The sequence below is a fragment of the Corapipo altera genome, unplaced genomic scaffold (genome assembly GCF_003945725.1).
Source record: "Corapipo altera isolate COAL_440 unplaced genomic scaffold, ASM394572v1 133, whole genome shotgun sequence".
Taxonomy (NCBI): domain Eukaryota; kingdom Metazoa; phylum Chordata; class Aves; order Passeriformes; family Pipridae; genus Corapipo; species Corapipo altera.
Window position 1 is genome coordinate 1904510 of NW_020884939.1, and position 26069 is coordinate 1930578.

General features: G+C 54.4%; 2 protein-coding genes across 4 annotated transcripts in view; one reads left to right on the top strand and one right to left on the bottom strand.

Annotated features, from left to right (window-relative positions):
* Positions 1 to 26069, bottom strand: part of CDH23 (cadherin related 23) — a 194154-nt gene that overhangs the window by 12320 nt on the left and 155765 nt on the right. Inside the window, exons 30-44 of one of the 2 annotated variants that reach the window (XM_027661026.1) lie at positions 25264 to 25399; positions 24690 to 25078; positions 24496 to 24597; positions 23951 to 23953; positions 22792 to 22941; positions 21917 to 22045; positions 21682 to 21810; positions 20523 to 20750; positions 4844 to 5065; positions 4642 to 4761; positions 2590 to 2770; positions 1605 to 1738; positions 1151 to 1360; positions 891 to 998; positions 277 to 379 (exon numbers count right to left, since the gene is read on the bottom strand). In XM_027661026.1, coding sequence (XP_027516827.1) covers positions 277 to 379; positions 891 to 998; positions 1151 to 1360; positions 1605 to 1738; positions 2590 to 2770; positions 4642 to 4761; positions 4844 to 5065; positions 20523 to 20750; positions 21682 to 21810; positions 21917 to 22045; positions 22792 to 22941; positions 23951 to 23953; positions 24496 to 24597; positions 24690 to 25078; positions 25264 to 25399 — 2344 coding nt within the window. Of the gene's footprint in view, positions 1 to 276; positions 380 to 890; positions 999 to 1150; positions 1361 to 1604; positions 1739 to 2589; positions 2771 to 4641; positions 4762 to 4843; positions 5066 to 20522; positions 20751 to 21681; positions 21811 to 21916; positions 22046 to 22791; positions 22942 to 23950; positions 23954 to 24495; positions 24598 to 24689; positions 25079 to 25263; positions 25400 to 26069 lie in introns of those variants that run through there. The other variant, XM_027661025.1, reaches the window with a different exon arrangement.
* VSIR (V-set immunoregulatory receptor) lies at positions 6592 to 17124 on the top strand. 2 transcript variants are annotated; one of them, XM_027661028.1, is made up of 7 exons: positions 6592 to 6771; positions 11419 to 11865; positions 12570 to 12617; positions 13932 to 14039; positions 15495 to 15522; positions 15945 to 16129; positions 16397 to 17124. In XM_027661028.1, the coding sequence occupies exons 1-7, from the start codon at positions 6708 to 6710 to the stop codon at positions 16432 to 16434; spliced, it is 918 nt and encodes a 305-aa protein (XP_027516829.1). In that variant the 5' UTR covers positions 6592 to 6707; the 3' UTR covers positions 16435 to 17124. The 2 variants fall into 2 exon arrangements, with proteins under 2 accessions (XP_027516829.1, XP_027516828.1); XM_027661027.1 differs by having other exon boundaries at positions 6593 to 6771; positions 15942 to 16129.

Below are 26069 nucleotides of genomic sequence, written 5' to 3' on the forward strand. Positions count from 1 at the left end.
CTTCAGCCCCTGGGCACGTCTTGCCCTCTGCAGCTAAGCAATTCCCAAGTGGGGCCCATTTCTGACCTGTGCCAGGAAGAGTTTTCACAAGCAGCACAGCCCCTCCTCAAGGCTGATCTCCCTGGGCAGTCGGCAGGAGTCCCTGAAACTCAGCATCCCTGTCCCACCGACCTGCAGCCTTGCCCTGCTCAGATCTGTGCCTCCTCCACCACAGCCAGGAGACACCTCCCCTCACCCAGCCCCAGGTGCCACATAAGGGGGTGAAGGGAGACCTACCTGGGGGTGAGTTCTCCATCACCTCAGCCTGGTAGGAGCTCTGGGTGAAGAGGGGGCGGTTGTCGTTCTCATCTGCTATGGAAATGACTAGCAGGTCAAAATCCTAAAGGACAATTGAGACAAGAGGGTGATGACCGTCACGTCCTTTCCTTGAGTTCACCTTCCCCCTGCCCACCTCCAGTCAAAGCTGTGTGATCGTGATGCTGTGCTCCCTGGACCACCCTCAAGGGTGTGCAGGGACCCTCACTGGGCTGGGCATCCCATCCCAGCCTGCACCCCAAAGGGTGATGTCTGACACATCACAGCAGAGCCAAAGGATGCCCTGGTATCCTTGTGGTTGTCCAGCTCTCCAGCCCATCTTTGTCCTGCCTTCCATGACATCTACTGCAGTTGCATGGAGTCAACACGTGATCTTGGGTTTGCCCTAAATCCTACTAGTCCTGTTCTCTGCTGAGGGTGGCATTGAAGTCCCCTCCTTGTGACCCCCAGATGCTTTCTGGGGCTGGTTGCTATTGGAAACGCTGTGGGTAAAGGCACTGTCTGTTTTTAGCCATGGCAGGAACCCCTTTCCCCTCTCAGCCACCACTGGAGGTCCTGGCAGTGTCCATAATTACCCGCCTGGCATTGCGGATGTTCTCGGGGTTGTCCTTCACCGTGATGGTCAGCCTGTACTCTGCCACCCTCTCCCTGTCCAGCGGGCGGTTTACGTAGACAACGCCACTCTACCAGAAAAGAAAGGGAGAGAATTGGTGCAAGGCATGTGAGGAATGCTTCCCTTAGGGCACCTCCTGCCAGGACACGGATCCCACGGGTGCCCAGGGAAGGCGGGGCTCTGGGGCCAGGGCTGCCCACCATCCCACCCCCCGGGGCGTACGGTGCTGTTGATGTAGAAGGCGTTCTCGGTGTTGCCTGCGGTGATGTCGAAGGTCAGGAGGGCGTTCGGCCCCTTGTCCGCGTCCCGGGCGAGGACGCGGGTGACAAAGCTGGAGACGGGGGCGTTCTCGCTGAGGGTGATGTTCATCGGGAGGTTGAGGAGCACAGGGTCGTTGTCGTTTATGTCCAGCACACGGACGCCCACCACGATCTGCCAGGGGGAGAAGCAGGGAAGGCATTTGGCACTTATTTCTGTCCCCTCCCATCCTTTCCTTGCACCCCCCCAGGCAAGTACACCCCACTCAGCCCAGTACAGCCTGGGGGAGGGAAGCCTCAGGGACAAGAGGAAGGAGGAGGAGGAGGAGGAGAGAAGAACGAAAACAAAGACAAGAGGGAAGGATCTGGGAAGGGGGAACGACACCCCACAGCCCCTGGTGCCACCCCAGGGGACTCACCGTGGAGCTGAGGGGAGGCACCCCCCGGTCCCGGGCAGCGATGGTGAGGTTATAGAAGGGGATGTTCTCACGGTCCAGCTCCGCATCCTTCCGCACCCGCAACTCTCCTTCCACTGGGGAGATGACAAATTCCCCTGCCGGAGACAGTGGGACCTTACTTGTGCCATGTCCCTGCAAATGGCCTGGCTCCCCAAGGGAACGGTTTGTCTGGGAGCTGGGACACAGGAACCACGGCAGGTTCCATGCCCCACTATTGCACATATGGGAGGACTGTGGCAGCTTGGGGCTGTGCTACTGCACCCCTAGGTACCAGCAGGAGCAGGGGAGGGGGTGAATGCCCCCAAAAGGGGTGCCTGTGCCCCTTTTCTGGGCCTTTCTGAAGATGTCAACAGCCCCTCCATGTCCTGCGATGGCCAGAGTAAGATGGGCCACGCAGCACAGGCTCCCCACAGGCCAAGGGGCCATGTCGTCGTCATTCTGGAAAAGCTTTGCAGTGGGGTCAGCTGGGCTCTGCCTTCCAGATTCCCTGGACTGAAGTCATCACCCCCTTCACAGAGGAACAGCTCCATGCCCCCATGGTTTGGGATGCCCACTGCTCCACTGCCACCTGCCCCAGGGTGCTGGTGGAGCTACAGGATGCAGGGCAACTCCGTGCCCAAACGCCCTGCAAACTCCACAGGGGTGAGATTTCTCTTTCTGTGGTTTGTTTCTTTGCCCTTTCGATTTATTTTTTTTTTTGCCTTCATTGTTTAGCAGATTTCCCCCCTCCCTTGCACAAACCCCAGCCACCCCCCTGTCCGGCCACGAACAGGTTAAGTTTCCTGTTGCTCAGAACAGGATTTCCTGGTGTCGAAAGGCTGAATTCACAGAAGCAGCTGCTTGGAGGGAGGATGGCTTTTCTGAAACTTCCGCCCCGCACTCCCTGAGCCAGGCTCCTCCACGGGGCAGCCAGCAGGACAGGCTGTGCCCCCGTGACCCCACTCACCCAGGGGGTCCCCGGCGATGATGCTGTACTCCACTTGCCCGCTGGGTCCTGAGTCGCCATCGTGGGCCAGGAAGGTCCAGACCCGTGGGCCGGGCTGCCCTTCCGTGACGTCGAAGGGACCCTCGTAGGGTCGGGGAAAGGTGGGACAGTTGTCGTTGATGTCATTGAGGTTCACCAGTACCTGCGGTCAGGACAAGGAAGCTGAGGGCTGTGAGAGGAGAGGGTGGAAGGGGAGACCAGCCCGCTGGCCATGAGCATGGGAAGCCATGGATGGGCAGTTCTGCAAAATATCTCCTGTACTTCTGGCTTTTCTGGGTTCACCAAACATCCAGCTCACAGTTCAGAGGTTCAAACACAGTTATGCCTGATCATGCCCATCCTATAGTCACACTGTGAAACTCCAGCTGCACATGGTGGGGGACACTGTTAAACCTCTGGGCCACACACCATAATGGAGAAGTCAAGGCAAAAGCCCACATTCACATCCTAAAACCCAAGCTGGATAGACAAAACTCACAGACAAGGGTTTGACCACCAAAGCCACGAATTTGGAAGGACCTGACCTCTGCAGCCAGCTGCACACTTGCACTCTCCTTTTCCTCCAGAAAGGTTTAATTCCTAATGCTAAGCAAACTTAAAAAAAATTTGCAGGTTGCATCCTTATTCCAACAAAAACCACTCATGGTGGTTATGAGAAAGACACTGGAAATGGGGAGTTTTCTGACCTCCTGGGTTAAAGGACAGTAAAATCCATCAGATAGGCAATTGTTACTGGTTAAATCTAATCTTTACAGAGAGTATATCCAAGTCTCTGCTCTGTTTCCTAGCAATGGAGAAAACAAACACTGGCACGCCTTATCAGGGTGATGGACTTCCCATCACTCGGGATCTTAAACAATTCCTAAATCTCCTCCTAAAAGCTGTGTTTTTGTATGGTGCTGGCACAAACTCCCTGGGCCATGTAGGGAGGGTGTTTCCTATCCTTCTGGCTGCAGTGATTGTTGCTGAGGGGGTTTCCAAATCCATGTCTCTGCTTGAGCCAAGTGCAGAGGAAGCTCTGCCTTCACTTGCATCATGCCAGCAGCTGTTGCCTTCCCTGCCAGCAGTGAAACCCTATGTCTGTCCCTGCTGCAGCTTTCCTGGGCCAGGACAGTATCAGAGGCCCAAATTTGAGGGCTTCCCCTTTGCCCAAGCATGGACCAGAGCTTGTGGGGACAAATCTTATCCATGGAAATCTCCCACACTGGTATCTCCCCTTCAGTTTCTCTCTTTTTTTTAACTTTGCACCCAAGAATTTATCTCCTTTTGGGGGACTACAAAACACTTGGTTCGATATCCTGGTGAAGGATAATGGTCCAAGGGAGTGAAGACACAAGGTTTAACCCATCTCTGCCACCTGCAGACCCCCAAATCAATCTGGGCACAAAGAACATCTGCTGTACAACCTGTCAGATTTTGGTTTTGGCCACAGAAATAATCAGTGTATTCAATTCCCGCAAAATATTTGCTTTGGAGCTGCTCATCTGCTCTCCCCACTCTTTGAGCAGCGCACTAAGTTCAGGTCACCATGGTCCAGGAAACAAAGAAAGAGCTATAGAGCAAAGTAACAAAAAAACAAACTAGAGGATTTAAATACTCTCCTTAACAAGGAGTGAAAAGGGAGTTCTAAAAGCAGATAAGTAACCAGAGAAGATAAAGATGAAGCAGAAATTAATGCTATAGCAATGCTTTACTACCTGCTGTCCTTTCGTGAGGAAGGACCAAGAAGACATCTAAAGAAAACATAATGCAATTTAAAAGGAGTTCCGGGGATTTCTCTATGTCTTTGCAGGGCCAAATATTCAGGTAAATTAACCCACAAGTGTCTCTTGTCCACATCCCTGCTTTGAGACACCCATGAGGGAGCGGGGCGACAGCAACTGGGCAAACTGGCCACATCTGGGAAAAGCGACTGGTGGCCACTGGGAAAGAGATGTGAAACTGCTCACACGAGAGGGAACTCCTTGACCCCAGAGAGGCCACGGTGTCGCAGCCCCGCCGGCAGCTCCTTACCGTGGCGGTCGATGTGAGCCGGCGCGAGACGGTGGGACACTGGTCGGTGGCGGTGACGATCAAGGTGTAGCGCCCATGGCTGATCTCATAGTCCAGCTCCTTCACCGTGCGGATCTCTCCCTGTAAGGAGAAGGGAGAGTAGCTGGGAGTGAAGGCAGTGGGACAGGAATGTGCCTGGAATGGGGCTGGCATCCTGACTGACCGTGGTGTTGTCGATGTGGAAGGTACCCAAGATATTGCCCTCGGTGATGGCGTATGCCACCGTGCCGTTGGGTCCCTCATCCTGATCCAGGGCCTGCACGGTGACCAGGGTGGCGTTGAGCGTGGAGGGACCTTCATCGAGGGTCACCTCATACAGCTGCTGCCGGAAAACAGGAGCATTGTCGTTCTCATCCAGGACGGTGACATACACGGTGGTGGTGGCCTGTGGGACAGGGGACATCACGTTAAAAACTGTGGAGGGATTTGCTGTGCAATCTCTGGAGTTAGCTGGGAAAGGTTGGATCTGTCAAGGTCAATGACCAATGTGGGCTCAACCCTGCCAAGAGACACAAACACAGCGCAGGGCTCAAAATGAAATGAGCCGTGGCTGCAGACGCACTTCCAGGTAATCGTTTGGCACAGAGATAAATGTCCCGAGATTAAATCACACCCTTGTTCCCAAGCAAAGCACATCTCTGGAGGATCCTTCCCCTTTTCACACAGTTTACCATTGCTGGCAATAACAGGTGATAACATTGCTCATGGCAAAGGGAAAAACAGAGGCCAAACCCCTGCCTTTGGAGGAGACATATGAGTCCTTGCCTTGGTTGTTATTAACAAGTGTGACGACGTCGATGGAAAATACCTGGAGACGATGCTGCCACAGCTCAGGGGAGGAACAAAACCAAGCATCTCAGACAACCAGACTGACCTCCCATGGTCCCACCATCTACCTGATGACCACAACTTCAGGTGGACCCCACCCCCTTCCAGTTGTTCCTGGCCCTGCACAGGCACCTGGATGTCCTGACTGCAGGCTGTCTTCTGGGGGTGTCACCCCTCCTGGGGATGGGGAGGTGAAAAAGGCATGCACAGAGATGGGGTCTTGGGACAATAAACCATTCTCTTGGAGTCTTGACTTCATAGCTACAGCAAGATATTTCTTCCAGCCAGCCAAGAGTTACATTTTTGGCAAGGGCATCACAGTCACGTCTGTTGTAAAAACCATAAAGCCACATGGTAATTAGCTACTTTTCTATTTCCTTGCACACTTCAAATTCAAAAGGGGCTAGAAGCAAAGTTTCCTGTGGTTTGCAAACCTCCCCGTGTCTTCAGGCTCCGCTTTCCAGAGAATACTGTTTGGAAATGAGGCGGCTCTCAGCTGCAGCCAGAGATTTTGTTGATGCCTTTGGAATTTGAAGAGAAGCTCCAGGAGGAGTTATGTGTCAGATCACGGGGCTGCCTCACTATTCGAGGGCAGAAAGAAGGTCTCTCACTGTGTAAAAGGGCTGGGGTGGGGGGGAAGTTTTGCTCCCCTTCTTTTTTGGGAAAGCTCCTTCCCTTCTCTGAGCTGGCATTGCTCTGAGTTACCCTTCCCTGTACCTGCCTCTTGCCCATCCCAAGAGGACTTCTGCCTACTTAATCCTCACAAACATGAGAAAAGCAATAATTGCAAGTAAAGTAATTACAAGCCAGCCCCAAGGGATCAGCTTCTCCTGGAAAGGCGTGAGACCAACAGCCACAAGTCCCCCGGCACGGCCAGCATCCTCCTTAGCACCCCAAAAACATGCAAAGAGGGACTGGCTTGCTCTTAGCGATGCTGTAACGGGAAAAACCCAGCAAACGCCCACTCTACCCGAAGAGGTGGGGACAGCAGTGACACCCACCCGTGGGGCGCTCCCCCCGTCCTCCTGCCCGCCGCTCCCTGCAGCCTCTCACCTCCTGGGGGTGCTCGCCGTTCTCTCCATCCCTGCGCAATATCGCAATGAAATTTCCTGTGTGTGCAAGCCCGGCTGCCGCGGCGGGGCTGCTCAGAGCGTGCGGTGGCTCCGCAGAGGCCACCTCTGCCCGGCCACCCCGCTGCCATGGGGGTGACGTCCCCCCGAACTAGGCTGCTGCTGGCCGCGCTCTGCCTGCTCGCTTCCCACGGTAAGCTCCAGTTCGCTTGCCTCTCTCCTCCCTGCCCGGAGAAACTCTCCTCACTGGGGCACCGTGTTCGCCGGCCCGGGGTTGTGCCTCGGCACAAGGAATTTGGGGCGTTTAGGGGGTTATTTGCTTTCTTCCCCTGTGATTTTGGGGTGCGGGGTGGCTCAAGCCAGCGTTTCAGATGATGCTGGGGTTGTGTCGGGGTAAAGGGGCCACAGGGGAGCTGCCGTTCTAAAACTCTGAGACTGCTTTTTTCTTTCTTCCTCTGCTTTGATCTAACACGCGTGGAAGGAAAGCAGCCACCCCCTGTCCCCGTCAGCCCCCGCTGGGGACCCCGGGCTGGAAAAGCCACTCTGTTCCCCCACGTCACTTTTTCCTGGCACTGTGGGGGTCCCCGGCTGTGCCATGGTGAGAAGACCCTTCCGTCAGCCCTGGGGGAGCGGGGAGATGGGATTTGTGCGAGCAGGGCCGGGATGCCCTCTCCGAGGATGCTCCGCTCTGCCGTAATTGCTCGGACGTGCCGAGCAGCTTCTCTGAATGGGCACCCAGCCGTGGCCAGGATCACAGTGTGGCTGCCGAGTTCCCCTTCCCCGAGCGAGTGCTTCCCAGTGTTGGAAGCTCACTGGCTGCTTATCAGGGGGATGCTTTGGGAGGGATGGGGCTGCTCCATCCCTGACTCTGCAGCAGCCCTGGCAGGCAGCGTTTCTGTTCGGGGCTCCGGGGCCAGGCAGTGACACAAGGGGCGGTGACAATTAAACCCCCAGATCGTCTGTGGACGAAGAGTCAGAGAAGGAAGCTGGGAAGGACCGTGATCCCTCCCTGCCCTGCGCAGGCGGAGGACGAGAATCCTATCGGGCTTTGCTTCACCATCTTTCCCGGGACAGGAAAGTGACTGTCTCCAGGATTACTGCCAGCGCATCCCCAGGAAGAAGAGATGCCCAAAGATGCCCCACTGCTACGGGGCTGGGAGGTCCCTTCTCCTCTCTCCTCTGGGACACCAAGGCTGGTGTGGATTGAACAACGCTTTGCTTCTCATCCAAGTCTCAGCATCAGGGAGTGATTCCCAGCATCTCCACAGGGATTTGAATAATTTCATTTATGCATCTGGGGTGCTGGGACTGAACCTCAGGCCTTCTGCAATGCAACAAGCTTGGATGCTGATGATCAACGTAAGCCTGGTGCCAGAGGAACTGAGCTTTGTGCAGCCACGCGCCTGCCAAAACTTTCCGAACCCCCACCTAATTTTAGTGGGGCTTGATGGAGAAGCCCTTGGAAACATCCAGTTTGGAATGCTGGCAACAAGATAGATGGGGAAGTGGCTCCTCTCCACCTAAAGAATGGCAGCTGAGCTGGGCTTTCCAAAATTGCATTTCAGAGCTGTGCTGGCAGAGGAGCAAGGCAGGACCCTCTGGTGGGAGCAGCAGCTCCAGGCTGCTCTCCTGCCACTGCCTGGATGATGGGTGCCCCTGGAAAGCCATTTGGCTCCTCGGGGTGCAGGAGGTGAGGGCTTGTTAACAGGGGCATCTTGGGCATCTTCAGTACGTTTTTCCTTCCCTGCTGTAAGTACTTGTGTGGAGGTGTGGATGCCTCTGCACATCTCACCCAGCTGATAACTCTGAAGCACTATAACAGCACGGTGATGATGGGGTTTGGGGAACTTTGATGTGAGGTTGTTACAAAAGCTCCCAGAAGAGGGAATAAAGCCGTGTTCCTCGCTCCAGCGCTCCACTCTCTCTCCAGCAGCCCCTCCTCTGCAACAGGTGAGCCTCTCCAAAGGCTCCATCCCCTGCTCTGTACAGATCTTCTTGAAGTGGAAAGAGGCAGACTGAAGTGGAAATCACTCCTGTCAGGCACATGAGTGCAGATCAAACACCTGCTTGCCAGAGCAGAGGACCAAACTTAGGAGAAGCAGCCAGGAGAGGCTTTTGGTCACTGACCCAGAATTTGGTGTGAAATCCCAATTTATTTAAGATGCTGGCTGGCAAAGAAACACAGGGTCTGGCACTTTTTTGCATTTCCTTCTGTCTGAAAGGAGAGCTCCCAGGTTTCAAGCGAGGTGGTGATGGCAGCACCGGGGATGTACCAGCGCTGCACTGGGCTCTGCATGGCACCAATGCAACACCACTGCTTGGAGACAAAGATACTGAGGTGCCAAAGAGGAAGAGGGGCACTTCTGGCACCCACTTGAGACCTCCTGTCTTTACCAGATGGTGACAAGACAACAGCTCTAGCACAGCCCTCAGTGGGTCCAGTCTCTCTCAGCTGGAGATGTGCAGAGACTGGCACCTGGCTTTATTCTGGCATTTGCCAGCAGCTCTGACTTCAAAGGGAATTGTTCAATTGGGGTGTGGATGGAGCCAAATTTAATCTCCTGGGCTTCTACCATGCTCAGAGCCCAAGATCCATGGGCTTTAGTATAGCAACACCACCAGAAGCTGTTTCCTCTGGGCACCATCTGCTATCCAGCATGGCTTTAAAGCCTCATTTCATCTTGGGGAGGGAACACCAACTTCCCTGGTGCTCCTGTGGGCTGCCAGCTGCTTTCTCCTACACTTCCTGGCTTTTGAGAGCCTTCCCCTGCTTGGGAGAATGAAGGGACGTTGCTAACGCTGAAGGCTGAGCACACATAGTAACCTCTGCCCCTCCCCACTGCTGAAAGCATGGGCTGTGCTGACTTTCCATCCAGACGGTTCCCATCAAGCTCCAGAGGTGGAAGCTGGACGGTTCAGTAAGACAGAGCTTTGCAAACTGTGTGGGGATGAGCGGGACAGCTTTACTCGAGGGTTGAGTGTGGAAAACAAAAGACTCCTGCAGATACTTTTGGAAGGTGTTGGAAGTGTGGCTTCCTTCAATAGAGCCCTGGCTTCCCTTCCTCTGGCTCCCGGGAGACCCCCGATGTGAATGGGGCACTTCCCGTTGCTGCAGGTATCACAAAACACATCTGAGGTGCCTTTTGTGCTCAGTGGGCTGGCAAGGAGGTGGGAGACCTGCTCTGCTGCCTGCCAAAACCCATCCAGCCCAGCCGTGCTTCCTGGCCCCAGCAGCACCTGAGGGTGAGGAGAAGTCAGGGCTTGAAAATAAGTCTGAATGAGGCAGCGTTGAGCTCGGGCCACACAAACCTGTGCCCCAGAGCGGCTCCAGGGATGTGCTGCTGCACGTGCTGTGGGGAGCAGGAAGCAATTAGCCAGAGAGGTCTGGCAAAGGTCACGCCATCCCTGGCTCTGTGGGGCTCCTTGGCACCCTGTGCTGCCGACCAGGGGAGTGTAATGAGCCAGATCTCCTTCCCAAACCCTCCCTCTCCCTGCAGAGCACCCTTGGGCAGGAACTCGGGGCTTTCATGGCTGTTCTTACACCATCACCTAATAACCAGAAATAACCACGAGGGGTGGAAGGCAGCTTTTCGGTTTCACTCTCTCAGGCAGTGACACAGTGACCCTACCCAGAGGAAGAGGAGGATGCTTCTCTGGGTTGCCTAGTGATGGGGAGCCTCTGGCCCAGCTGGATGGCTGTGGGCAGGCCCAGCACACCGTGCCTGCGATCGACACCCACTCGATATAGCAAGCGAAAAACCTCAAAGCCAAACGGTGGCGGAGCTAATGGCACAACAGGATGTTACCAAAATGAAAAAAACATCTTGTCCTCATACCATCTTCTCTGCTGCAAAGCAGCCCCAGGAACCTCCTTTCCACAGTAATTTAAAGTAAATAAGCCCAGAATCTGCTTTTTCTCCAGCTTTTGAAGTGACATTTGCCCTTCTGTTACAAAGTGGTGGCAGGGCCAGAGCACCAAAACCTCTCCTGTCTCTGCTCTTTCCTCTCCCCTCACGCACTTTCCCCTTCCCACCAGTACCCTCCACCCACGTCCTGGGAAAGACCAGCAGTGTCGTGGTGTGCCCCTCGACCCTGCGCCTCTGCCAGGCCTCCCGCCCACATTCCAGAATATCTTTCTGAAAATTGTTTTCATTTTCAAGCAGCTCCTCACTGTCAGCATCAGCCAGTTCCCCCTTCTCCTCCCCTGGGGCTGAAAAACAAGGAGGGTGGGACCTGCTCCCCACCTCATCTCAGGGGGCAGCCCCTCCTAGCTCTTTTCTGTTTACTTTTTCTCCTTTTATTTTTTTGCAGCTGGCCCAGCAGCACTTGTGTTTCCTCCTTCATGAGTCATAACCCTCCTGCCTCACTTCTTTTCCACATGCTTTGCCTCCCTTGCCCCACACCCCTGCCAGCTCTGATGGCCCCAGACGAGCTTCTGTCTCCCTGCTGCTGCTGCATAACTGTATTTAAAGCATGTTTCTCCTCCAGAGTTTATTTCTACGGTGAAGCTGTGCTCCCAGCCCTGCTGAGATGTTGCTACAGAATCCTGGAATGATTTGGGTTGGAAGGGACCTTGATGACCATCTTGCTCCAACCCCCTGCCATGGGAGGGTACACCTTCCACTATCCCAGGTTGCTCCAAGCCCCGTCCAATCTGGCCTGGGACACTTCCAGGGCTGGGGCAGCCACAGCTTCTCTGGGCAACCTGTGCCAGGGCCTCACCACCCTCTGCCAGCAGTGGTGGTGGGGCTGCAGTGCTTGTTTGGGGAGGGATCCCCATTTTGCTACGAACTCAGGGTAAGGCTGGGGTCTGACTCCTTGCTGTGCCTTCTCCCCCCAGGAGGGCCAGCAGCTTTCCTGATCACCACCCCGTACTCGCTCTGCGTCTGCCCCGAGGGCCAGAACGTCACCCTGACCTGCCGGATCAGCGGCCCCCTCGCTGACCGCCATGACCTGCTCTACAAGACCTGGTACTTCAGCAGCAACGGCGACCAGAGCTGCTCCGACAAGAGGCACATCCGCAACGTCACCGAGAAGGAGCTGCACCACGACCTGGGCAGGCATCATGAGTCTGGGGGCAACAGCACCCAAAAATCCCCCCTCGAGCGGCACCACGGGGTGGAGTTTGTCCCTGACCACCATGGTGCCTTCCACATCGTGGTGATGAACCTGACGCTGCAGGACAGTGGGAATTACTGCTGCTACGCCGCGGAGCTGAGGCGGGAGCACGGCAAGCCCCACACCGTGCAGGTTGCTCACGGCTTTGTGGAGCTGCAGATCCAGAAAGGTGAGGGAGCAAGGGGGGCCCCTGCCAACTCTGCATCCGTGCCAGGGCGTATCAGGGCTTGGGGGGCCAAGAAGGGCTGGTGGGGGACACCAGGGTGCAGCATCAGGGCTGGGGAAGCAAGGAGTGAGAATGCTGGAAGCCCAAGCCATGTTGCAAGAGTCGAAGAGCAGCAGATGTTGAATGTTTGAATTAGGGCCAGAGAGCAATAGAACATTAAAACAAAATGAAAAAAATAATAACTCGAGAGGCTGGAATGCAGTAAAATCCATGGTACATAGTTTCACTGATCTTCTTCAACCTCTTTCTGGAAGAGAGGAAAACAAACCTCAACTTAAAAGGAGCTGGCTGGTGGTGCAAGCCCAAATGAGGGCTTGTAGATAACCTTGGGACACCAGCCCAGTGGGAGAGGCATGAGGGAGGGGAAGGCATCTCCTGCCCTTGGTTTGTAGCGTTAGGATAGATAGTTTCTCTTTTAGACCAAAAAAAAAGAGGCTGCATGGTCAGGGATGGGCCCCACTGCCATAGGGAAGAGGGGTCTTGCAGCAGGGATATCTGCATAGGCTTCCCAGGATTAAACCCCTGCTTTGGGGATGATATTCTTAATATCAGGGGCAAAAAGGCAAGGACAGCCAGCAGTCTGGGAGTTCTGTGGGGCATGAGTGAATCTCCTGAGGTGTAACATGCTTTTCTGTTCTCTTCTGCAGGCAGAGGAGGGCTTCAAAACTGCACATTTCATACAGCCACCAGCAAAGGTACAGGGAAAAAAAACCCTCTTTCCAACGTGCTGCTCATCACCCGGGCCTGTGTTTTTCCCTAGGGATCACTGGCTGCTGCAAACACCAGTGTCCACATGAAACCTCACTGTTGGGAGGGTGGTTTTCAATGCTGTCCCCACAGGGTGCATCTGACAGGCACGTCCTCAGGCTACGGAGAGCCTTCCTTAGCCCATCACCAGGATATGACTGTCCCAAAGCCCCTGGAGATCATTCACCCTGTGGTTCTAAAGCACACCCCCCCTCCTGCCCCAAAACACAATTAGGGCTTTGGCAGCTGCTGCCACAAGAAGGTGGGAAGTGACAGAAAGGTAAAGAGTTGCAGGAACCTCTTGCAACACCTCAAGCCTGTGCCACCTCTGCCTCGAGCAGGGGAAACCCAAATCTTGCTTGAGTGCTCAGAAAACGTGAGGCTCCGCCAGTGCTGTGTCTAGACATGGAGATGCCCGCACTTCACTGTGCAGGTGGTTTCTTGTTGGGTCGCTCTGTCTGCTCCCATTTGCTGGCTGCTAAATGGACAGATTTGGCTAAAACGCTCTGAGGCACTGTTGGGGCCAGCCCAGACAAGGGAAACAGCCCCTCTGCTTCTCACAAGTAGTGTTTACTGTTCCAAACCCTTAGTCTCAGGTGTTGGGACACCCTGTCCTGCCAGGCAAAAAAAGGGGAAAAATGCCCCCCCACTAAAACACAGACACAAGGAGCAGGAAGCTGCTTCCTCTGAGGGATGCACAGGAGAGGAGGGCTTGAGCTGAACCTGCCTGTGGTTTAGGCAGCCCTCAGCCCCACCAGGAGCCATCCACAGGACCTTGATGGCCACAGATGTGCCCACAGGTTGCCAGCCTTTCTGTGAGCCTCTATGGGTAAGGTTCTCCAGGGGCACATTTGTTTACGAGACCGGGTTAACGAGCGCTTTGATGCCCGAGCACTGTGAGGCTGCCCATGGGTTGGAGCCAGCGCTCTAAAATTGCTGGGGGCCTTTATCAGGGCTTCTGTCCTCATATCTGGAAGACCAAAGAAGGGCCTTGGGGTGTCCTCCAGCAGTGAAGGACTTTGGTCAAGGTCCTAAAACGATGCCTCAGAGCTTATCTGCACAGCTGTCAACGCATCCCAGCGCGAATCCCGTGTGTGTGGGAGCCGCACTGCATCAGGTGTGGGGCAGCGTGGGATGGCCCCACGCTGCACTTGGGCATCTTAAAGGTCTCTTACAACCTAAACAATTCTGTGATTCTGGCTTGAGGAAGCCAAGGACATGGCAGGTGAGCGCTCTCCATTGTCTGCCCTCTTCTGTCACAGATATCACGGCCGCCGCACTGGCCACGGGCGCCTGCATCGTGGGCATCCTCTGCCTGCCCCTCATCCTGCTCCTCATTTACAAACAGAGACAAGCTGCCACCAACAGACGTAAGTACCAGCGACACCCCCTCTCATCTCCTGGGCTGCATCAGGGTGGCAAGGATGAGATGGGATGTGCCCCACTGGGATCAGCTGGTTTGGCTGCTCCGAGTCCCATGGGCACAGTGTAAGGCAGCCCAGTGACAGGTCACTGCCAGATGTCTCCTGCAGAGCTGTCTGGGAAGGGCCAGGCATGCCTGAAGGCTGCTGGTGAGGAGAGTGGGATAGGAGGAGACCCTGGGAGCATGCTGGGGGCTCTGAGACTGCAAAGATGCACCCTGCAGAGCCCTTTCCTCCACATCCACTGTAGGAGCTGTCTCATTTACTCATTCCTCCCTCCTCACACACCTGAAGTAGAAGCTTTGCCTTCCAAGCAACTGAAAAAGCATTCTTTGCACTTTTTATCCCCCTCCTCTTAAAAAAGACCCCTGATATATCTATGGCAATAGGACTGCAGCAAGCCAGGTCTCCCCTCCGCTGCCCCAGCCCTGGAATACCAGGCAGTGCTGAGGCATAGCTGGCTGCCAGGTCCTGCCCGTGCTTGGCTCCCAGAGATTTTGGTAATTAAGCGGAAAGGGGCACCACCTAAACTGGCAGAGACATTTCATCAGCCCTTGGGCAAGCGGGGCCCTGTGGTTTCCCTCACCCAGCTTGGTGGGCGGCTCTGCGGCTCTAAGCAAACCCTTTGGAGAAGTGGTTTCTGCAGCAGGCGTGGGCACGATGCCAGCCACAAGACTGAGAACTGGGCTTCTGACATCCATCCCCTTCACGCACGCATTTAGCTGTGGCTGGGGTGCAGCTCCCACCTCCCTGTTGCAAAGCATCACCTGGATGCTATTTCACCCTGGAGGGAAGGCAAAATTCAGGGGGATTTGATTCTCAAGTATGATGGGCCAGGTTATTTCCACACAGCACTTTTCTTTGGCACAGTTTGGGCCAAAACTTGAGCAGCTTGGCTCGAGATGATCTTTGTGCAGGCATCCAGCACAGCCCAGAAACACGGGCTGTGGGATCTGCTGCCACAAAGGGGATGAGGTAATACACAACAGAGTGCTGTCCAGCCAAACACAGGGACTGCCAAATGCCAAGTGGTGTTTTGCAGAGCCCCAGGAGAGTGTCACAGGTGGGTGGTGGGTGCATCAGGGCACGAGCAGGGCCAGGCTGCAGCCCAGGCACCCCAGCTGTATCTCACTTCACCCCATGTCTGCAGAAGTGTCTCTTCCCTTTCTCTGGCGCCTGTGGTTTCAGTCTGGGAGGAAGCTGGGTTGGGGAGTAAACAAGGTGGGAGGGATGCAGAGAAGGAGGGTTGGGAGCAAAGTAGACAGCTAAAGTGGGTGGGGGACAGAGGAAGGCAGAGGAATTGGAGGTGAACGAGACAGCAGAACACAGCAGTGGCAGCGGGTCTGGGTCCGACAATGGGCCTTATGCTGCCAGCACTCACCCCAACCACTTTGCCTTTGGCAGGTGCCCATGAGCTCGTCAGGATGGACAGGTAAAGAAACTCATCCCCTCACCTCCTCACACCCCCTCTGCCTGCATCCCAGACCCCACAAGGGTCTTGTCCTGTCCTCCTTTCCCTTGAAGCCAGCAGGTATCCTCAGCCCAGCAGAGAGAAAGGGATGCTGATGGCACCCACGTTCTGAGTCTTATCCCTTCTGGGAAGCCACTGTTTCTCTTCCCTCTCTCCAAGTGGGAAGTGCCTCCTTTCTTTTTGCCTGTGCCTAGGGCATGCATCTCCCTACACCCCAGGAGAACCAAGAAACCACTGCAGCAAAGCTTTCTCCCCTGCACCGGGCTCCCCACTTGCTCTCAGCTGAGGTGCCACCCCCTGAACCTGCTTGGCTGTTCCAAAACCCTGGGGACAAAAAAGGCTCCTGAAATAAACATGCACATCCCTGTCCTCTCCCACAGCAGCGCCCAGGGCATTGAGAACCCCGTGTTTGAGGCGGTGCCATCGGCGAGCGCGGAGCCGCGGCCCCGGCCCCAGCTCTCCTACATGGCCAGCCGGCTGCCTTCTGAGTCCGGCCGGCACCTGCTCTCGGAGCCCAGCACCCCCCTGTCCCCCCCTGGCCCCGGGGAATGCTTCTTCCCAACGCTGGGTGAGTGACCGGCGATGCTGAGCCCCCTTGGAGACCACTACAGGAGAGGTGGGAAGGAAAGGGGGGGGGGGGGGGGGGAGTGAAGGGGAAAGGAGGGAGTGAAGGGGTGTTAAATATCAGCTGCGAACTTTGTGTTATGTGGGACATCAAGTCCTGTGGCTTAGAAGATGGGAAGGACCCAAACCCTCTGTTTTCCATGCAAAAGCAGAGTTTGGCTGCTCCCTTCAGCTGCAAGCTGGACTAACATCCCTGGTCTGCCCTTTCTAGATCCTGTTCCTGACTCACCGAATTCCCTGAAAGCCTAAAGACCCCAGAGGAAACCACATCCTGCAGACCAAGCCATGCTCGTCCAGCCGAGACCCTCGAGAGGGTGGCAGGGCCAGGGGCAGCAAACCCTTAAGATCTGAAGCTGTGTGCAGGATCCCTGCCCTTGTCTCCCATTCTGCCTCTGCCCTGGGACTGGAAGTGAACCCCTCTTGTCCGGAGTTTGATTTTTAGCTACCTGTTTCCATGGAGAAGAGCATGGCTTTGTACTGCTCACATTTTATGTACTAGCTGAAAATTGAGGATGTGGGAATGGAAGGATGTCCCATACCTGGAAACTTCCCTGAGGATTTAATTTATTGCCAGGGTTTTAAGATCTGCAACATCAACATGTTCCTGCATCCTTGACTGAACATCCTCTCTGGGAGTGGATGGTAAAGTACTTTATCCAGCATGAAACCAAACAGGGTCACCAGCCAACCTTGTACTACCTTTTTCTCTGCAAAACAGGAAGGGGAGAGGCTCCCTGCTGCCACTGGAGCCCTCCTTCCCTGCCAGCCTTTTGAGATGGCCATGGACTTAGGATGCTGCCGCCTTTTCAGCTGGACACATGCCAGGAGGAGCCTTATTTCTGCTGCAGTTTTATCCTTGTCTTGGGATCAGGGGAATTTATCTCTCTGTTTGTTTCATTATCAGTGCTGATTAAAAGGAAAAAAAGGATGTTTATGGTTTTCATTTGTTTGGTTGGTTTTTTTTTTCAAATGCCTATCAATTAGAAAGTTCATCTGGAGGATGTTGGAGGATGTTACCGTGATGTGGCTGAGAGCCTGAGTGGAGAGGTGGAGGCATAGGAATGCAACAGGCAGTGGGAAATGCCACAGATGGATTTCCCTGAGCCTCCTGGCCAGAGCAGCCAGCCCTGGGGCCACTGTGAGAGGACACTGTGATGCCCTGGGGGTTGTACAGGTGCCCTCTCTTCATCTGAACCCAGCAATGTTTATTCAAAAGTGGCCGTGGGTCAGGCTCCAGAGTGAGACTCAGCTCTGACAAGGAGATAAAACGTTGTGGTAGACACTGTTTCTCCAAGAATGTGTTTGGTTTTGTTTTTTTTTTCTCTCTTGCTTCTGTTTTTGTTGTAAAGTGGGTAAAAAAATCACCACGAGACAAACAAAAACATTAGTCATATCAAAACAGTGTCAGACCTGAGCAGTAGCTGTGCCAGGCAGCGTGCCAGGAGAGAGCATCCCTGGCAGTGCCCCAATTCCCACACTACGGGCTGGAGGAAACAGCGTTTGCCTCTGGAATGGGCTTGGGGACACACTGAGCTGCTGCAGGATGTGATTAATCCAGCATTGGATTCAGCAAGAGCAACTTCAAGATGGTTCAGAGATGAAGGAGAAGGTAGCACACTCCCCCCCCCATACCTCGGATGTAACTTCCTGAGCACAGGACTGGGGTTTTATTGCCACCCACGGCTCAGTCCCTTCCCGCCTCTGCTGGGGAAGCTTTCCCAGTGCCTCCAGCAGCGCTTCCCTCTCCCTTCCCTCTCCCTGTCCCAGCAGCTGCAGCTGGAAAGGCAGTCCAGGATTCTGACTGCCCCCGGGCCCTAACTGCTTTGAAACCCTCTCCAAGTCCCTCTGGTTGCTAATGAATGCATTGTTTGATGACAGAATAAAGCTTTGTTGGAAACAGGTTTTGCTCTGTGCAGCAGGAATCTCATTTTTCGGGATATGCGGTGCTGCAGGCAAAGGTGAGCTGAGCAGCCATGCTCTGCCAGAAGCACTGGTGAGGCATGTTGGGGCACTGAGTGGCATCAGGGACCGTTTCCCACCTGGAAAACTTGCCAGAAGGAAAACTAAAGACTTCTAGAGGAGAGAAGAAATGATGGTTGCAGGTGGTTCCTGCAATTCCCACAGACATCAAGACCTTCCAGTTATAGCTCACCAGCTTGGGAAGGTTTTCTTCCCTGCGTTGCTTTTTGGGGTAAACATTTTCCTTTAATCACACCAGCATTTTATCCTTTTGTCCCTGCATTTCCAGCTCCCAAGAGTATCCTCTTGGCTAGTCTTCTACGCTCCATTGCTGTTCTAGGTATCCCAGATCACCATGGGACTTCCAAGTCCTCTCCCAGCTCTGTCCCCTCTGCCTCTCCCCACTCAGAAGGCCAAATCTCAAAGCACATGGACAAATTACAAACAATTTTCCCCTTTTGTGCACTGTTGCATCAGCCTGGACCTACTTGTGAAACCACAATTTCTGGCAGCCAACAAACCCCTGACAGACATCGTTTCACCACCCAGGCGTGAGGCCAGCAGGCACCAAGCGACACGCCGGACTGCCTTTCACAAGACCTAAGTGTCCTCAAGCTCCGAAACAGGCCAAAACTCTTCTCCCCACTCAGGAATCGGGTCACTGGGTGCTTTGTTTCACTTCAGCATGGTGGGATTTGGATTGTCAGTGTTGGCATAACTTGTGCCAGTGACATGGTGGTCACACAGCAGAACCCCTGAGGACACGCAGGGCTGTTGGGACCCCACTTCTGCAGCGGGAAGCAACAAGCTGTGCCACTTGTCCTCTCTGGCACTGGGAAGGCAAGAGGGCATTGCCATGGCAATGGGATTTTCAGGTTCGGCACAGGGCATTCCTCAGCATAGCACCATCAGTGATGTTCCCACAGTGCCGAGGTGATAAGGAGGAGCTGGTGGTATTGAGGTGATGGGGACAAGGAGGAGCTGGTGTAATTGAGTGCTGCAGTGACCAGAAGCTGCCTTCTCTCATCCTGGGGGAAGAGACTTACCTAGATTTAACCCACAGTGGCAACACAGCTTATGGAAAAGATGGTGATGCAGAAGCAGGAGTGTGAACTACCCAGGAGGGAGGAGCTGAGAGTGCAAAGCCTGAAGTGAGAATCACAGCCACAGTTTGCACTGCTGGCTGTGACCTGTTTCCTGAAAGTGTATTGCAGTCAGAGCTCTGTTGGGAGAGCAGAGAGATGGTGAGAGATAGCAGGTGGAGGGGTGGGGAGGAAAGGATGGCAGTGTCATGCAGGGTGTCAGCCTATCTCACCATTTGGGCTTCTTTGTGCACATAGGTGTTCACTCACCTCCCCGCAGAGACTTGGGGTTAGAAGGGCTGGAAAATGCTCCTGACGGTATTTGCTCTTTTGACTCTGTCACGCCAGAATCCTCCTTAGAGGCACAAATAATGAACAGAGCAAGACAGTCACCTCCCCAGACCACAGGATGATGGATGGGGCCTTGTATCAGCCCCAAATATGTGCTCAGACCCTGCTCACCGTGGGCAGGACACTCTGGATGGCAGCAACATGACTAATGAGCTCCTCAAATCTCACAAGGTGTGGACTACAATGGCTACAGTGGTAATTAATCACAGAATTCTAGAATGGTTTGGAATGAAAGGGACCTTAAAGCTCACCCAGTTCCACCCCCTGCCACAGGTTCCACTAGCCCAGGTTGCTCCAAGCCCCATCCAGTCTGGCTTTGAACATTTCCTGGGATGGGGTAGCCACAGCTTCTCTGGGTAACCTGTACCAGGGCCTCCCCACCCTCACAGGAAAGAAATTTCTTACCGATATGTCATCTAACCCTGCCCTCTGTCCGTTTGAAGCCAATGCCCCTTGTCCTGTCACTCCAGGCCCTTGTCAAATTTACCAAAGTTCTTCTCTCTCACAAGGACCACAGCAGGCACACGTCAGCCCACAGTGAATGGAACCATGGTCCAGTTGCTGCTCCAGCCACTTCTAGTGCTGAGATGGGTGGACAATATCTGGAGACCTTCCAGACTCAGCCCACAAAGAGCCTGTGAGCAGGACAACTCCTGCAGCCACCGGCACACTTTCCCTTCGGGGTGCTCATGACATTTTTGGCGTTTAGAGATGGGAGACAGAGCTCAGTGAACGACTGCATGAGAGGATCCTCCAGGATCAGGCACCAAAGGATGCCCTGAGCCAAATCTGTGCACAGGAGATTTGGACCCCGAGTCACACCCCAAAACATCATAGCCTGTGCCTTTTCCACTCTTCCACGCTTGGTGTTTCAGTACTGAGCTTGCTCCCACAGTTGCTGCCCAGCCCCATCTTCCCCCCAGAAGGCCCATTCTGGTGGCTCACCGACAGGGAGGGGTTGCCCTCGTCCTCGACAGTGACCACGAGGCTGTAGAAGCTCTGCCGCTCGCGGTCGGGCGGGGAGGGGCGGGTGGCGATCTCGCCGGTGACACGGTCCATGCGGAACGTCAGGTCCTCATTCCCATGGGTGATGTAGTAGGACAGGACACTGTTGAGGCCGATGTCCCGGTCGGTGGCGTGTACCTGGGCCACTGCCGTGCCACCGCCAACGTTCTGCAGGGCGAGACGCCGGGGTGAGCCGCAGAGATATGCAACATTAGCCTCATCACATATACAATAGCTGATTAATAACATAATTCCAATATACAGAGAGGGGTTTTCCAGGCACTGAGGTGCTTGAGGCCCAGACTTGCTGCCCCAACACCCAGCAGCTCAGCAGAAAGCTGCACATTAGGTCTTATCTAGTCTGGCACAGCCTGGAAGGGCATAAAACTCACTGTGTGTGCAGAGGTGAAGGCTGTGTAATGGACTCGGAGCTCGGCTAATTATTTTTGGATAGTCCCATTACGGAGGAAATCAAAACAGAAATTCTGTTCTTCAACCAGCTCTGAACACGTATTAAATAGATAAGAAAACCCTAACAGGGCAATAACCTTAATGTGAAGCTATAAATCATGAGCAGCAGTTCCTCACAGCTAAGTGGCACTGGTTATTACTCACATTTCATTTTTCATCACCAAATTGAGAATCCCCCCCACCCCCAGTCCAGGAATTAAACTGTCAGGAAATAAGTTGTCTTTCCTCATGCCTGATTGTGTTTTATTGCTTCATTATCTAGCCCTTGCCAAGCTGCTTCCTGAAAGCCATTCCTATTCTGCACTGTGCTGCCTCTTGTGTCACTTCAGCGGCATTTCCATGGGTGTGTAGCAACTTCTCCTTCCGGCTGGTCCCTCCAGCCTCACAGGCTTAAGTTGCCTGCAGAGCTTTTTCCTAGCCCAGAACTAGGAGTCCATCACCAGTGAGGGCTTTCAAGGGGTCACCAACCCTTAGATCACCCAAGGTGAGGACAGCAACAGGTCACCAATCCTTAAATGACCCAAGGTGAGGTTTGCAAGGGGTCACCTACCCTGAAATCACCCAAGGTGGTGAGATGCATTTCTCCTTGAGAGGGTGGAAGGAGAGAGAAGCAGGGCTGGGTGCTCACCTCGCTCACGCTCACGTTGTAGCCGAAGGGGCTGTCAATGACAGGGGGGTTGTCATTGATATCAAGGATGTTCACTCGCAGGGTGTGCTCCTTCCTCCGGGGAGGCACACCGCCATCTGATGCTTGGATCTGCAGGTGGGGGTGGATTTTCAAAAAACTGCTATTTTGAAGCTCACAGCTCCAAGAAAACAGCCTCACTGCTCAAACCAGAAGCCCAGGGAGGTTTGGTGCTCACCCGTAAGGTGTAGTGATCCAGCAGCTCCCGGTCCAGTGGCCGTGCCACAAACACCTCACCATAGGTGTTGTTGGTGGTACGGATCTCAAAAGCCCGGCCAATATTCCCTGATGTCAGCGAGAAAGTCACCTGGAAACATCACAGGGAAAGAAAGACAGGATAAGCAAAGTGATGCTGTGAGGAGAAGAGAAAAGGGGCCCTACAAAAATAAACCCAGCATCACCTCAAGAAGTCTTTGAGCTTTTTTTTTTTTTGAGGGTCCAGTGAACTGGGATCCACAGGTGTGCTGGCTTATTGCAGCCACCCCATAGCACCTGTCTGACCCTGCAGCTCCTACGCTGTCAGCAGTTTTTGTCATTGGGGGTGACGGGACCTCATTAACGCCTGTCTGTGTGGTAATGAAAATAACAAATGTCAGCGAGCTTCCTGTTCAGCCTGCCAAGGACTTCACTGCTGGCTCCCATGGCTGGAGAGACCACAGCTGGTTATTCAGATTGCTGGGCTCCTTTCAACACGTGTCCTGCAGAGCTCTTTGCCCCAGAGCCCAAGGACAATGTTTTTCCTTTTGTGGTGCAGGTCCTGACTGGGTAAACTGCACAAACTCCACAAAAACCGCTGGCATCAATGACCAGTTTGCTGTCACAGGGATGTAGAAGGGAAGGGGTTGGGAAGATGCTGGTGGAGGTATTTCTGTGTCAGTGAAACAGTACCACAGCCTCATAGGCAGCTTCACAACTGCTGTGCCAGCCTCACTCTAGAATATCCTGAGTTGGAAGGGATCCACAAGGATCATCGAGTCCAGCTCCTGGTCGTGCACAGGAAAACGCCAGGAATCACACCATGTGCCCAAGAGCTTTGTCCAAACGTGTCCCTACCTGCCCGTTCCTGCCTGCATCTGGATCTCGGGCCAGGACCACGGCCACCCTCCTGCCAACAGCGGTGTCCTCGGCCACGCTGACGGACGAGTCCGAGGTGATGTCGAACTGGGGGCTGTTGTCATTCTCATCCAGGACTGTGATAGTCACCTGTGGGCATGCACAGGGCTCAGGTGTGGCACAGACAGGAGCTGGCCCCCTGCCCGCCTGTCACCCTGACACCTTGGCACATCCTCAACCCACCACAGAATGACACAGCTATTTGAGCCCAGGGATTGAAGTTACATCCCTGCCTGCAGAGGAGGAGGAGGAGGAGGAGGGATGCTTGGAGGCTGGAGAAACAGCAAAAGGTTGCTGCAGCTCTCAAGTGGTAGTTTGTTCTGTGGAGCATCCTCTGTTTTTTATCCTCCAAATAGCTGGGCATGGAGCAGCTCAGGTTGCTGCAGGGTGACCCTTTCCTGCTAAGCTTTTCACAAGCAGTGATTTCGTCCGTGCTCACAGCATCAGGGTCAGGCAGGGTTGGCTTTGAAGTTCAACAGGCACAAGGAAGGCAGAGCTGAGCACGTTTAAATCAACCAGGGCAAGCTGGGTGCAGAGCAGACCTGAGCTCCCTCCTGGGAAAAGACACCTGGGCACAAGATGCTTGGAGGGGACCTGGCTACCTTGGCCACAATTAGCCAGAGGAAATGCTCTCATCAAGTTTGTAATCAAAGTGCTGCAAGGGGACACAGAAATGAGAGAGGAAGAGCCTTTCTGTTCCTGGGGATTTATTTATGGGTGCCCCAAGCTCCCAGGTGCAGCCAGGCTGAATAGGACAACATCCCGGGAGGAAGCCGGGAGTGAGTTGTGCGCCTTGGGGTGATTCAGTTATTGTTGCTCCCGAATTAAAAACAGAGAGCCAGGAGCAGGGAGAGCTCATTCAGCCACCAGGATGGATCCGGCAGCTGCTGTCCCAAGTGGAGGATCAGGGCACTGCGATTCCGCTCGCAGCAGCAGGATGGCTCACAGGAGCTGCACCACGTCCTGGGGGATGTCAGGGAGGCTGGTGCTGGTGGAACGGGGATGGAGACGTCCACCCTGATCCCTCCCCGCAGCTCAGTGTGGAGTTTGGAATGGATTCTGGTCCCCAGGGTGATGCCAGCACGACGGACATGCTTACCTTCTGTTGGAGGAGAGCAGAGGGGGAAACAGAGAACACAAAGAATGAGGAGTTAATGGGGGATGAGGAGGTGTGGGTTAACCCTGCATCCCACCACAGCAGCGTCAGGAGCCACAGGTACCCCTCCGCAGTGATTCAGGGGCTCCTCTGTTGGTGCATCTCTTTGGTTTTTTTCTAGATAAGGTTGGCAGATTTGCCCCTCGCCCTGGGAGAGATCCAGACAAGGGCAGGGCAGTGTGTGGAGAGCACAGCTGCTGGGACCTGTGGGCTGGCCCTGCACCCGATGTGCCTCCTGCCCTGACAGAGAAATGTAAATCACCCCCTGTTCAGCTGCCAAATATAACCCTGTTAAACACAAACCACGAAGTGTTTCAAGGCCCCTAAATTTACCTCCCTTGAAACTGTTTTAGCTGGTTTTCCCCCAGATCAAGGTTTCCGGGCCCTGAAAGCTGGGGCGGGGAGGACACGCTGTCCCATGCTAGAGGAAGAGAAAGGTGATCTGAGCTTGACAGAGGATGGTGGGGAAGTGGGGAGATGCTACTCACCACAATGGAGTCAATCTTTGGTCCTCCATCATCAGCCACCACTGTCAAGGTGTAGAAATCCCCTTTCTCTCGATCCACCTGGCCTTTGACTGTGATCACACCCTGCCAAGGATGAAAAACAGTTGTGTTGGCCACCAACATCAACATTCATGGTGCACAGCCAAGCCAGGAGGGACCACGCTGTGGCTACTTACAGTGATCCCATTGATTTTGAAGAGGGAGAGCGCTTGGGCGTTAGTGTTGGGGTCAAACTTGTAGGTGATCTGGTTGATGTTGTCGATGGAGCGAGCCTGGACCCGGAGCACCTCGGAGCCCAGGGGGATGTTCTCCATGATCACAGCCTCGTAGCTGCTGTTGGAGAACTGCACGGCCTCATCCAGCTCGTTCTGCAGGCTGACATACACGCTGCAGAAGCCCTGGTTGTTGGGAGGCGCTTGGTCCGTGGCAGAGACATTCATCAGGTAGCTGGTTTTGGTCTCGTAGTCCAGGTACTCTATCGTCGTGATGAGGCCCGTGCTCTCATCAATCTCAAACTTCCCTTCTGCGCCCGACACGATTTTGTAGTTCACCAGACCACCGTTCCCTGGGGAGGGAGCAGGAACCATAGAGTTGGCTGGACCAAGCACCCTGAAGAGGCGGGCGCCACCAGTGCCAACCCTCACCACGGAGCAGAGCCCATCCCACGGGCGGATTTCATGTGGGATCCATGCAGTGGCTGATTTCACCGCTCCCCCCCACACTGGGTGTGTCTCACCCCCACCTGCCTACCTGTGTCCCGGTCGGTGGCCCGGACCACCACCACTGAGGTGCCAATCCCGGCCGTCTCTCGCAGCCCCAGGCGGTTGTACTGGCGCTGGGTGAACACCGGCACCTCGTCATTGACGTCCTCCACATACACGATCACCTGTGGAACCCCCCAGAGAGCCCATGGGTGAGCAGGGCAAGCTTGTGAGCCCTCACCCAGCTTACACTGGTGAGGGGAAAATACGTCCTTCGTGGTGTTTGCGGAGAAACATTTCAGGGTGTTCAAGGCTGGGCTGGATGGGGCTTGGAGGAACCTGGTCTAGTGGAAGATGTGCCTGACCACGGGGAGGAGGGAGGGGAGGGTTGGAATGAGAAGAGCTTTAAGGTCCCTTCCAACCCTAACCATTCTAGGATTCTATGATAATCTCTTCTATAAACACCACGTGATGGAGAGTGAACACAAATGGTTTAACAAGACAAATTTAAACAAGCCCTGTGGTCGGAGTGACTCAGTCCTTCCCTGGTGGGAGGGAGGTACACTGGGTACATCAATTCCTCTGTCCTTTGGGATCCCCTGCTCATAACCTTGGAGACCCCACAACACAGAAATGCTGGTGACTCGGTGGGAAATGTTGCTCAAAGTTCAGTAGGTCGAGATGCTATTTCCCCAGGGAACCTGTTTTCTCCTCCTGGTTTTCTGCCTGCTGCTGGTGCTGTTGGCATGTCACACTCGGCCAGAGCACATCCCACCACTGAGTCTAAAAATAGATGCAACTGGAGGACTGGGTCGGTGGGAACCATGGGAAGCTGGTGTGTCACAGCTAAAGATT

Excerpts from the sequence above, each read along its gene's own strand:
- VSIR (XM_027661027.1), top strand. The coding sequence starts at position 6,708 with ATGGGGGTGACGTCCCCCCGAACTAGGCTGCTGCTGGCCGCGCTCTGC. Across the intron at positions 14,040-15,494 it reads ACAAGCTGCCACCAACAGAC|GTGCCCATGAGCTCGTCAGG; the intron begins GTAAGTACCAGC and ends TGCCTTTGGCAG. Across the intron at positions 15,523-15,941 it reads GAGCTCGTCAGGATGGACAG|CAGCGCCCAGGGCATTGAGA; the intron begins GTAAAGAAACTC and ends CCTCTCCCACAG.